Source organism: Leucopleurus acutus (assembly GCF_964270905.1).
Source record: "Leucopleurus acutus genome assembly, chromosome: 2".
Lineage (NCBI taxonomy): Eukaryota > Metazoa > Chordata > Mammalia > Artiodactyla > Delphinidae > Leucopleurus > Leucopleurus acutus.
Window position 1 is genome coordinate 139,300,772 of NC_139143.1, and position 13,289 is coordinate 139,314,060.

At 34.0% G+C, this 13,289-nt stretch overlaps 1 protein-coding gene across 1 annotated transcript in view; it reads left to right on the top strand.

The window, feature by feature from the left end:
• ITGB3BP (integrin subunit beta 3 binding protein) overlaps nt 1-13,289 on the top strand; it is an 87,301-nt gene that overhangs the window by 68,816 nt on the left and 5,196 nt on the right. The window contains exons 5-7 of the mRNA XM_082834734.1: nt 4,790-4,868; nt 5,276-5,369; nt 5,691-5,750. Of these exons, the coding sequence (XP_082690860.1) occupies nt 4,790-4,868; nt 5,276-5,369; nt 5,691-5,750 (233 nt within the window). The remainder of the gene's footprint in view (nt 1-4,789; nt 4,869-5,275; nt 5,370-5,690; nt 5,751-13,289) is intronic.

Genomic DNA, 13,289 nt, shown 5'->3' on the forward strand with positions numbered 1-13,289 from the left:
AAGAAAACAAATAGGTAGGAAATCCAGGATTACGTATTAGACACCCATGTGTGTGGCAGAAGGTTAAGGGACTGAGAAAATTTTCTTATTCTTCAAGTTTTTTCCAGCTTAATTGAAGTATAATTGGCAAATAAAATATATATATTTAAAGTGTATAACGTGATGATTTGATATATGTATACATTGTGAAATAATTATGACAGTAAGGTTAATTAACATATTTACCATCTCACATAGTTACCTTGTTTTCTTGGTGGTGAGAATGCTTAAGATCTACTCTTCTTATCAATTTGAAGTATACAATATAGTATTTTTTAACTACAGCTACCGTGCTGTACATGAGATCCCCAGAACTTATTCATCTTATAAATGAAGACTTGTACACTTTGACCAGCATCTCCCTGTTTCCCCCACCCAGCTTTCTCAGTGATGCAACAAACATGAACTATGAAGTCTATGATTAGAAGGACGTAAAAGAAAGAAAAAAATAAAAGATGAGCATATTTCACTTGGATCTAGGAATGGATATTTAATGGACTAGGTCTTTTTTATTTTATTCATTGATCCATCAAATAATATCTACCATACTACAGACACCATGCTAGGTAACTTGGTTTATAACGTAAACAAGTAGAGCCTGTCCTTGCCTTCATGGAACTTACAGTCTGGTGAGGAAGACAGATGCCAAACAATTGGAAGTTACAGAAAGGGGGAAATCAGGATCTTTAAAGACCATTATGGCTTTTAGACGTTTCTCCTCTTCTCTCATTACACCCACAGTGCCTGCACAGTTAATACAGTAGGCACCATGAGTCGCATGCTAGGGAATCTTGAAGACATTAGTGGGCTCCTGTCCTATCTCCTTTGCCTCCCTTCTTCCACATCTAGAATGGCACAGCAACAGCTGAGTTAATGCTTGCTAACCACCTGTATCAGCAATTTTTAGTCAGACCCACCAATTTAACGATAGTTTCTCCTTATTCTTTTAGTTCTCCCCTCAGAATATATCTGAGGAACTTTATGGAGAAAAGGAAAATGATGAAGCTAAATTTGAAGGTAAGAATGGAAAATAATTGAAAGCAGTCAAGATGGGAAAAAAACAGAATTGGAGCAGAATGATAGTTTTGAAAGTTACATTACATATGACTTGCTTGAAACTGAAGAAATTTCTGTGGAAGAAATTTAAAGTATAATTAATGGATACATCCCTCCATGGATTTTATGTGGTCGAAGCATCTAATTTCAGTTGTTCTTCAGAATAATAAGACTTCCTCTTTGGGGAAAATGAGAGAACTCTGAATTTCACAGTGAGACTTTTCTAGGCAAACTGGAAAAGGCACCGAAAACCCTGAATTTTTGGCATGTGGCTTTCTCAAGAGAAAAAGAGATATTCATAGTGAACATACCATAAGAATCTGCCCTGACGTAAGGCAGTCTGGCAAAAACATGTCAAAATGTGAACAACTTTCTGTTGTGCGGGAGCAACTGGATCATAGTTTCTTTTTAAAGGTATCTTAGAGGACTAACCCAGACACTTTAAAAATACCCGTTGGTAAAAAAAGATGATGCTGGACTTTTACTCTATTGACAAACAAAAAAAGATTCATTCAAGGAGGACCAAGATTTCAGATTTCTCAAGTTGTACTACAGTGGTCTTTGGCCATAATATAGGATGTGATCAAATCTTATAAGGATGCCATGAAGCTGGCAGCAGTCACTAGATATTGGGATGCAGTACCCATCAACATCTGCATAGCTTGCAATGGTCATTATAAGATGAAGGATTTGATCCAATTTAGTCCAGCTAGAGGTAAATCTGTTTAAGAAAGGAGTAGTGTTCTATAAAATCTGAACGGCACCTACTGATGACACTTTCACTCGCCAACTTGAAAGAGGGAGCAACAATAACTTGGAAATTTTGTAACAAATGTATTCTGCAGGCAGGAATAAAAGATGGTTGGTTTTCAGAAATAAGTAAATTAGTGAAGGGACATCGAGATGATATTAAAGCAAACAGTGATGCTGTCTTAAGGCAACAAAGTACAGTTTGAACCATCCATTGAAAATATAGAAAATGCTATTAGCAGCAATAAAAATCCAGTCTCCAGCACAAATGGGATTAAATATAAAAATTGCCATTTTGTCTAGGATGAAGACAGTGGCAACCATTCTTCTCCCAAAAGCTGCTCAGCAAGTAGTTTATCTCCAAAGATTATGAAGCCTTGTCCACTGAGTCAGAAGATGTAGAAATGGAGAACACACTTCCTGAATTTCTCAAAATTTAACAGTTGGATGACAGTTTTAAAACCGTTCTGTGAATTTGGTTGCAACCGAGATGGGAAAAGGAGTTGATTTCACCTAGGAAGAAGTAAAAGGACGAGGAGGAGGAAAGGAAAGGAAATTAAAATAAAAATTACAAGAGTGATGGAGTGTCCACTACTCTACTTGGTCCTGCAGTGGAGGCAAGTTTCCTTGCAAAAGTAGCTTAGGCATGTGAAGAATATCTTGATAGTCAGAGAATTGATACTCAGTCCAAAAACTCCAAGGTTACAAACAGTTTGCTTAGCTGCTGGATAACTATCTTAACTTGGGAGAGAGATTTACTAATAGGATTGTTGGGGATGCTACATAGCACAGCTCCTGGGGGCACCATTCACATCTTACTCTATCTGAACAGAGCTCCTTTGAGTCATTCAAGATGGCAATCCTGCAGGACCCAGCCCTTCCCACACAATTCCCTGAGGGTAGACAGGGAACAGCATCAGTTCCTTAAGGTATGATAAGACAGTGTGGAGAAGCTCTGCCCCTCCAATCCTCCCAGGAAAGGGATGCAAGGAAAAGAGCCCCTAGGACTCCTCCTCATAGCAGAGTAGCTTAATTGCCTCAGCTTTGCACTTCTGAAGCACTTAGTAGGCTTACGTATAATATAGGGGAAGCTGGAGGTTCCCAGCCCTGGGTGGGAGTCACTTAAGTCATCTTGCTCCTTCAGGCTTTTGGAGCTCAATTGGAGGAGATGGAATCCTTTTATGATACTCTGTCACAAACTGAGGTTCCAGTGGTGAGCAGTTGAGGCCTCAGACAGATAGATGACTTCTAATTTAAAATGCATAATAATAAAGGAAAATTTTTAAAGAAAGAATATGACCTGTAATTCCACTGTCCTCACATAATTTTTAGCTTTTGCATAATGCTTTCTCTCCATTCCTTGTTGTGTACTTAGATATATATTTTACTTAGTTGAAACATACTGTTCAGGGACTTCCCTGGTGGCACAGTGGTTAAGAATCCGCCTTCCAATGCAGGGGACACGGGTTTGAGCCCTCGGCCAGGAAGATCCCACATGCCACAGGGCAACTAAGCCCGTGCACCACAACTACTGAGCCTGCACTCTAGAGCCTGCGAGCCACAACTACTGAGCCCTCATGCCACAACTACTGAAGCCTGTGCGCCTAGAGCCCGTGCTCCGCAACAAGAGAAGCCACTGCAATGAGAAGCCCGCACACCGCAACGAAGAGCAGCCCCCGCTCGCCGCAACTAGAGAAAGCCCACGTGCAGCAACGAAGACCCAATGCAGCAAAAAATTAATTAAAAAAAGAAAAACATACTGTTCATATTCATTGTGTATGTACATTTAACATCACATTGGTCTTATTTTTTAATAGCACACAAATGTTAATGGATAACACTGATGTGATTTTGAAAAGCACTTAAAGAGAATATCTAGTTTCTCTCATAAAATCGATAGTATAGATTTGTGCTCTCCGAAACAGTAGTCACTAGCCAGCCACACATGGCTAATGAGCATTTTAAATGTGACTATTCTGAAATGAGCTGTGCTATGCGTGTAAAGTATACACTGAATTTTGAAAAAAAAAGTAAGTATAAAATATCTCGAATAATTTTTATACTGATTACATGTTGAAATGGTAATACTTTGGATATATTGAGTTAAATATATCATTAAAATTAAGTTCACCTATTTCTTTTTACTTCTTTTAATGTGGCTACTAGAAAATTTTTAATTACATATGTGGCTTGCATTATATTTTTGTTAGACTGCACTGGTATAGATTATCATACACAGCTATGAGATCTTAAAATTGAAAAAGAAACTAAAATTGCAGCCATAAGGAAATGGTTAAATCATCTTTGGTGTATTCATTAGGTACAATATTGTGCAGCTTTTAAAATTATAGACACATGAATATGTGTGTGTTTGTGTGTGTGTAATGTTATATTAAGGCAAGAAAGTGTGGTATAAAGTTATAAAAATATTTTTAAAACCTAAGATTTTTCCAGAATGCTAATATGCTAACTAGAGATATGTTTAGAAGGAAGGTAGAATTACAAAGTGAAGTTTTCTTTGTTTTCAAATTTAAAAGAGTGCCTTTGTGTCTTTGTCACATTGAGATATATTAAAGCTAAAAAACTTGGTTTTTTATTAAAGAAGATCACTGGGTAACACTGATTCATAGGCTTAGATCTAGGTCAATAAGGAGATGGGGATGTATTAGTTTTCTCAAAGTGGTATGGGGGAGAAAGGACAAGCCAGCTATATCTTCTCTCCCACTGCAAAGTGGGAATGAGAAAGTGAAACACCAAAGGACAGGATGGTTGGTAAAATATACTGTTTGTAAAGGAATGAAAGCATGAAGGAGGATCATTTACATCTTTTACCACTTTGAAAAATATAAAGAAAAGGATTAGAAAACTGAATCAAAGATGCTTTCAAAAGAATTAAAGCTCTGAAAGTGCCTGATTTGCTGAATACTTTTTTCTTCATTCATAGATTCATGGTGTTGCTATCTAAAGTTGAGAAATCATCAGACGAATTCATGGAAATAATGCAAAATTTAAGTAATATACAGGTTTGCTTTTTTTGGCATATAATTTTTCATATTCTATTACCCTATTTGAAAAAGAATAGGAGAATCCAATCCCAGAAAGAACTTACAGGGGATATGTTCAATTTACTTTTCATGGGAACTTCTTTTCATGTATGAACATTAATTAACCATAATATTTTAGTAATATCTGGCGTCTTCACATTTAAAAGTAAATTTATTAATTATGTTTAGTCTTTTTAGTTAATGAATTGTTTTTATTCAGGTATTTTAAGGCTTGCAGTAGTTAACCTAACAGAAAAAGTTAAATTTCATTATCATAGAGTTTAAGTTTTTCATATGAAGGAAGCAGTATACTGTATTTTCACTAGACTTGTCAGTAGTATTATATTTGTAGAGAACTTAACTCATTTAAGATGACTTTCTTTTAGGCTTTGGAGGACAGTAGAGAGCTTGAAAATCTCATTGGTATCTCCCATACATCAGGTGTCTTAAAAAGAGAAATGCAGAAAACAAAAGACCTACGTAAGAGAAATTTATGAGTTTTTGATCGTGTCTATTACTTGTTTGCAAACTTAGAACAGGAAGCCACATATCTTTTGCCAGGATATGTTATTTCAGGGATTCTTCTTGAATGTGAAGGGAAAGAATGTACCTTGGTAACTGGTATTAGGCTTTTTTTTAATGCAGTTCTCATTCTTTACAAAAGATATAAGGTATTGCATTTTATACTTGATATTTATAAGTATGTATTGCTTGAAATTATTTCTTATGAAGTTTCTTCCAAAATGAGAAATTATTTAATATTCTGTATTAATTTTTAATGTGAGATTTTTTTTCCTTTAGTGACAAAAGTAACAAAACAAAAACTATTTGAAAAGAAGAATTCAGGACTTCCCAACAAAGGTGAGAGTTGTGTTTTAATTTATTACATAAAGAGATCCTTTCATCTCATTTTACCATTTCAACCAATTATCATGGGCCCTTTTTTTAAAAGACCACGAATCTCATTTGAAAAACATTATATTGCATTTAGCAAAAGACCGTGTCTGGTAAGATCAGCTTCCCTGATGACTGAACTTTTGAAATACAATTTCCAGTTCAAGAGTTAAATTTTTTCTTCTATTAAAAGTTCTTTTTGAGAATACAGACAAATGGGGCAACAATGCATTAATATATGGCAGCTTTTAATGGTGAATTAGAAAGATCCACAAAACATAAAAAGTTACTTTGTAACCAGTGTTCTGAAAACTTTCAGATTATTAATGACATTTGATCTACTGTGAACTCACACCTTGGGGCATTTCACAGTATGGGAAACTAAATTAGCAGATTTTAAGTTCTCATAACACATGCACATTCATACCTCAGTAAGCAAAATACTATAAAATATTAAAACCATTAGACCAACTTAAGAGGGATGATTTTAATATTACTGACATGAGTGCCATTTGGCAATCTCTGCAGATAGAGGTAGCCCTGAAGTGGATAGCCATGTTTTAGTCTACCATTTTTGAGTACCAATGACTACCATTTGTTGAGGACTAATAATTACTGTGTTCCCAATACTAGAATCAGCAGATCATTACAACAACCCTGCAAGATAGCTATTATTGTCATTATAGGTAAGCAGCAAAGACACAAAAATATTAAGTAACTTGCCCAAAGACACTGCTACTTAAGTGTCAGAGCAGGGATTCCAACTAAAGACCAGTCTTGCTCAAAAAGTATGGTCTTTGCATTTTTCCATGTTGTCTCTTCCTAAAACAAATGAAATCATCCAGTCATCCCTGCTCTCAGATTCAAACATAAGGCATAACTGAAACTGGTTCAACCATTCTAGTATGTTAGTCTGTGTTTAGGATCTTTAACAAAGCCAGCAATGAGTTTGCAGTGGAAAGAGCTAGATTCCCTGCTGGTCAGTTCCAAAGGCCAACTGGGTCATGGCAGGGCAGCAGCCATGGAAAAACTTCTCCAAAACTCATGTGGGAAAGGAACTGAGCAGGCTTCCTGAGCCATTCAGTTGGGCAGCTAACTCCCATTAGGGTCCATAGAATTTAAGAGCATGAAGGCAGCTCTTTCCTTAGAAAAGGCTTGAGATCTCTTCTGATGCTGTGTAAACTGGATTATAATGTGTAACTGGTTTTCAGTGGTTTTAATCTCTACTAACTTGACAAGTTTTAGAGGATCATAATGGGAAATTGGAATATTTATTATTTCCCAACTAGAGGAAATCTTTCTTCTATATATTCTGTGGCAATGGTGTAATTTTTCTTTTAATCTGTAATTTCCTAGAATTAATTAGAATTAGGCTTTACATTAGGCTTGTGAGGAAGGGAAAATTGTAGAACAAATAGGTGAACTGTCACTGCTAATAATTAATGGGAAAAAATTTCCCAAAAGTATTGTTTCCTTCCCTAAACATTGATTAAGACATTAAAGTTATTTCCACATGTTAAAACAGTCATCTCCTTTCAGTTATCCAGTACATACTGATTCTTTGTGTGTGTCTGCATGATCAGCCTTAAAACCATTTTCTAGTATTTTAGGCATTAAAACTGACTTGCCCATTACCAGGTGTTCCCGAAGAACTGAGTGTTCATGCATAGAGGAGATTCTATCACTAAATCATGCTTTAAAGTTTCTAATAAGCATTGATTATTTGTTGTGGTTTAAATGAAAACTGAGCTAAGATATATTAAATATATAATATTTATATAAATTATATAGAAATATATATATGAAAATATATGTCATTTTCCATTTCTGTTTCTTGGCAAGAGCTACATTAGCTCTTAATATTTACTGAGGTATTCAAATCTTCATTAGTGTATCAACTTATTTTTTAAAGTAATATTGCCTGAAAAATAGATTGAATTTTTTAATTTGAATTTGAGCTAAATATTTTTATGGAATACTTTTCCCTGTTTTTTTCTCTGGTTCCTAATATGTGTATTTTTTAATATTAGTGGGATTTTTTTTTTTTCGGTTAAAGGTGATGGACACCAAACACATGCATGTTATATGTAAATTTCTTTGCTAAGTTAACTTTCACCCCCTTCTATTCATACATTTATAATTTAAGAGGGCTTTGTTAGTTTTTTTGACAGTTCAAACTATTTGCTTTGTATATTCCTTATTTGGGGATCTAGCCTTCATCTTTTTATAAAAATTTCTAATTAATCTTTTCTTTTACTATGCTGTTACCCAGAATTATTTAAATTTTAAAATGTTTTGAGAATCTCCATAATATTAGAAACTATATAGTCACAAATTACATAATATAAAAATCAGCCCTATGTTTTGGATTTGTTTTATTAGGTAATTATGAAAATGAAAATAAACAGATTACTTGTTTCACTATCAAAAGAATGTCCTTCAGGGCTTCCCTGGTGGCACAGTGGTTGAGAGTCCGCCTGCTGATGCAGGGGACATGGGTTCATGCCCCGGTCCAGGAAGATCCCACATGCTGCGGAGCGGCTGGGCCCGTGAGCCATGGCCGCTGGGCCTGCGCTTCCGGAGCCTGTGCTCCGCGGGAGAGGCCACGGCAGTAAGAGGCCCACGTACTGCAAAAAAAAAAAAAAAAAAAAAGAATGTCCTTCAGATTCTTATCAAATTTTCCCAGAATAGTTAAAATACACAATAACAGAAGAATTCCAACATTTATGCTGTCATTGCACCTTTGAATTGGTCCTTTAGTTCTGTTTATTTTATTTCATTTCAGTGCTTGTTTGTTTAGCATCAGTTGCAGTCTTTATTACAGGCAGAGAAGTATAATTGTAAAGATAAGACTCTAGTGTTTTAATTAAATAGACATCTGACACACATTCTAAGGCTTTATATAAACTATTCCAGGGAAATTTAAAATATACACAGTAACATGAAAAGGTACACTGAGATTTTCATAGTTTTCAGAACTGGACCTTACACATTAGGGAATGCCTTGATAGAGCATATGAATAAAGAGGACCTCCTTTGCTAACTACAAATTTCCTAAACAAAGGAAGGCTTCTTTCTTTTTTCAGTTACTTAGGAAGTAAGCCTAACTTCACTTTCCTTAATAATATTGGCTTTATGACTATTAGAAAAATAATGAAATGAAAGGTTCTTTTTCTGTTATATTTGGATGTGAATTTTCAAAATTATTTTTAATTTGTTATGCTGAAGATTTAAAACATATGACCATTCAATGGGTTGATACAGATGGAATGTCACATTATCATCACATGGGAAGGCATGAAATTTATTTACTTTGCATAATCAACCCCTACATAAAACAACTTGATACAAATATTCCTGAGACAATAGATGGCATTATATTGTACTTGGTATTTTCATTTTTTCTGGAGATATTAGAAAATACCAGCATTGTTTGTCTGTGACTAGTACTTCCAGTAAACAAAATGTTTTTTAAAAGAATGTAAGCAAATTATAGAGCAGTTGCCAAGATATGAAATCTAGACACTTAAGATATGAAATCTAGACACTTAGCTTCAGTCCAAAACATATTTTATCTGTTTTGAGAATAATTGTGTAGGTTGAAGTATGCATAATTTAAATGAAATGTAACCATCTGAACTTTACATTGTTCAAAAAAGTTGATTGTTTCAGCTGTTTATAATACAAAATATTTCAGAATTTCTAGCTCTGGCCTTAAAAAGAAAAAAGCACAAACTATCATGTTCTGGCTTTCTTTAGCTAACTTACTGTCTTCTTGCATTGTAAAATTCATCTTGGTTATAGGATTTTGAAGTTTTCAAATTCTTGGACCACAGGACAAATTTTAAACTCCTTCTGTTCTAAGACTATAAAATAGTTTGATATTGCCTTTTCATTCTAACCACCCACTGAAGTATTTTTTAGCTTAAAAATATGTTGTTCTTTCCCCCACTCAGTCTTGAAAAAGTATTCATCATATCAGCTAAATAATTTTACTCCTAGAAAACTTCTACCCTTTTTTTTCTGTTATATCTTAACATTAAGCAATATCTTTTTTCAAACAAATACTCCAATATTAAAAGCACTGAGGTTTAGACATGATGAATTTTAGGAGAAACAACAAAAATTCCCCTATGCTTTAACATTCTTATGTTTATGTTAACACTCTTATGTTTATCACCAGGTAAACATTAGTTTATCTGGAGATAAAAAATAGAGATGTTAGTTTTGGTGACACAAATACACATTAATGTACAACTGTAGTCCTCAGCTCTTTATAAGGATTCAGTTGTCACATATGCTGTATGTGGGTCATACCTTTTCCTATTAATAAATGTTCATGCTTTTGCTTTACACTATTCATCACTTTTAGAGCTACATTTCGACTGCTTACTTGGGATTTGTCTAGGATTTAAGGAAAAACAAACTGGTTTATTACTTTTCAAAGCCTTTTAAATAATTTCTTCCAAGATTTAATTTTTTTTATACTTTACTAGAAGTGTGATGCTTTTATCTTTTAAATAATTAGGTAAAATAATTTAAACCATAGATTTTAACTCATTTAATAGCAATTATGTGTTTAAGAGGTGTAAATATAGTAAATAACTTGCTATCAGGCATTACAAATATCCAGGTGCTCTGTATGTGCTGATGACAACAAAATTGAAACGAAAGACAGTAATAATTCTGACTGGTTTTCTCTGCAGAAGATATTGATTATTTGTGTGTGGTGAGAGATTTGGAAAATTCAATTAAAGGAGTTGTGCAAAGGTTTCATAAATTTTCCTTCTACAGCGTGTACACAGACATTGTTGCGTATTAAATCAATGCAGCACTTCACAATATATTTTCTTTGAAACATAAAAATAAATAACATTTAAACAGTTCTGCTTACTACAGAAACAAATTTTATTTTCTGTGAAGCATTTAGTCATGTGCTATCACTGACTCATACACATTTGCCAGCTGTAACAAATTTTATAGACATTTTCTCCAGAGACATATTTCATATACTATGAATTTTTAAATGAGCAAATGGTGAAGAAGGGATGTCAGCAATATAAAAATTGATCAGTTAAAAGATAAAAGCATAAGTAAAGAGATTTGTATGGTAGTCTTAATAGGTTTTATTAAATAAAAATACTATAAAAAGACAGTAATGAACAGACTGAAGACTAACTGTTCTTGAGGTGGAGAAAAATTATTCTGGCACATTTAGTAGGAATCGGTTTTATGTCACCTGACAGGTGAACATTTTTTTCCCATTTTAACTCTTAGAGTAGTCAGAAAAGCTCCTCAAAGTGTTAGATAAATTCTCTAAGTGGTTTTTGTATTTTAAACACATGTATATAATAATAAAGCAGATATTTATAGTGTTATATAACTAATTATGTAGTTAAAAGCAGGACTTGGGCAATCAGTACATATTAGGTGTTTTTCTTACTCCAGCTCAGACCTCACATAGGCAGAAAGTAGTCTTTTTCATTCACACTGTTCATACCATATGCTTCAGTCCTCTGGAATCTCTCTCTCTTTCAGGACGCCAGGCTTCTCTACTACTTCTCTCTCTGCCTGGATTGTACTTGCTTCCTTCTTTGTCTAGCAAACTCCTGCTCATTCCTTAAGGTCAGCCTTCAGTGTCACATCATTTGAAACTCTCCCCAGCTCGCCTAGGTAAAAGGCTAAGTTGCTTCATCTTCTAGGCTTCTACAACACTTGTCTGAATGATTATAAATGTATCATGTGATAGTGTATTGTAATTGTCTGGTTACAGGGCTCTCTCTGGGCTTCTCCTTGGCAAACAAACAAAAGTCTTATCTCTATACTATAGTCCCGGAGTTTAGTATAGAACCTGGATAGAAGGTCCATAATGCATATTCAGTGAATGAATAAAAACAAATGGCCACTCATAAGAATTTTTTAAAGGAATTATTTAGATATTTTCAAATACTTATAAATTGCTATTTCCTTACATGCCTCATTCATTTAATATTTATTGAATGCCTACTAGGAGCCAGGCACTATTCTAGCACTGGGGATACACTAATAAACAAGACAGACATAGTCCTGCCCTCAGGATTATAGAACCTAGCACAAAAGATGAATAATTATAATAAAACATAAGCACACATTATAATAATGTTTCTTGGCAGTTTTCATCCTAAATTTTTAAATGTACGTTCTGAAACAGAATCAGGCAAATCTGTAGGCTGTTGAAACAAGAATTTATAGCCCCAAAGCTGTTATTTATAATGTAAAATAAAACTTTATGTGTAGGTTCTTTAATTTCATTCTAAGCATTTATTCTGCATCATTACTATGACAACTTACTTTGCACTGTTTTCTGAAAAAAATCTTTTTTCTTTCATATAGAATTAATTATATGATCTTGATAGCTATGAATTCCTTAAAAACCATTTTAAACCGAGGTACTGTTTCACCTTTATAATTAGGTTTAGCCTTGTTAGATTTCACTGTTTATTTTCCAGGTGGAAACATTTTAATTATATTATCAAACTTGGTATTGTCTGTCTGTAAAGAAAATAGGGACATTAGTTGAAAGTATATTTTATCTATTCTTATAAATAATAGGAAGGCAGTCTAACAAGATCTGTGAGTTAGGGGCTGTTGAAAGAGAACACTGTTGAGCTTACCGGGCTAGCTTTCAGAGAGGGCATATTTTTTAGTGAATATAAAGAGGGCCCTTAATTGAGTACCTTTAGTAAAAATAGCTAACTAAATAGTGAGAGGTAGGTTATAGTTTCTATAGGGCACATCTGACTGAACAAAGACATAACAAGTCAGTGAATTTGGAAATGTGCTGAATTAAGTAAATAATTACATATTAACTAGTTGTACCTTTCCTTCAAAACAATTCCTGTGGATTCAGCAATACAAGTAAAAATGATATATTTATAAATAGCTTACTATAACATATTAGCTAGAAGCATTATGAGTCATGATGTAACATTAGTGTTTAGTGTACCTGCAACTGAAGGTTCACAGTAAAAACTAGCATTATCCCAGACTTAGTGGCATCAATATTAAGATTCTTAGAAGCTAACCAGATGTTGCCTGTTTTCTCTCAGAAAAAAATTAATGCAAAAAAAGAATTCTATACTGAAAATACGTTTCTTTGGAAATGGTATCTCAAGTAATTAATATTATCTTCTTAACTAGCTGTTTTTAAAATATTTGCAAAGCATCTTCTACAGAAAATTGTATCACTTTCACTCCTTAAAATGTTCATTCTGTATTATACAATAAATAATAGCTTATAATAATAGCTAACATTTATTGAGCACTTCCAATGTGCCGGACACTGTTATAAGCACTTTATACGCATCCCATTTAACCTTCACAACAACTTATGTGAAGTAGATAGTTATTATCTTTATTTTACAGGTAAGGAAGCTGAGACACAGAGGTTAAGTACCTTGTACCAGAATCACTTAAGAGACAGAGCCAGTATACTAACCAGAGTAGTCTGGTGCCAGAGCCTGTGCT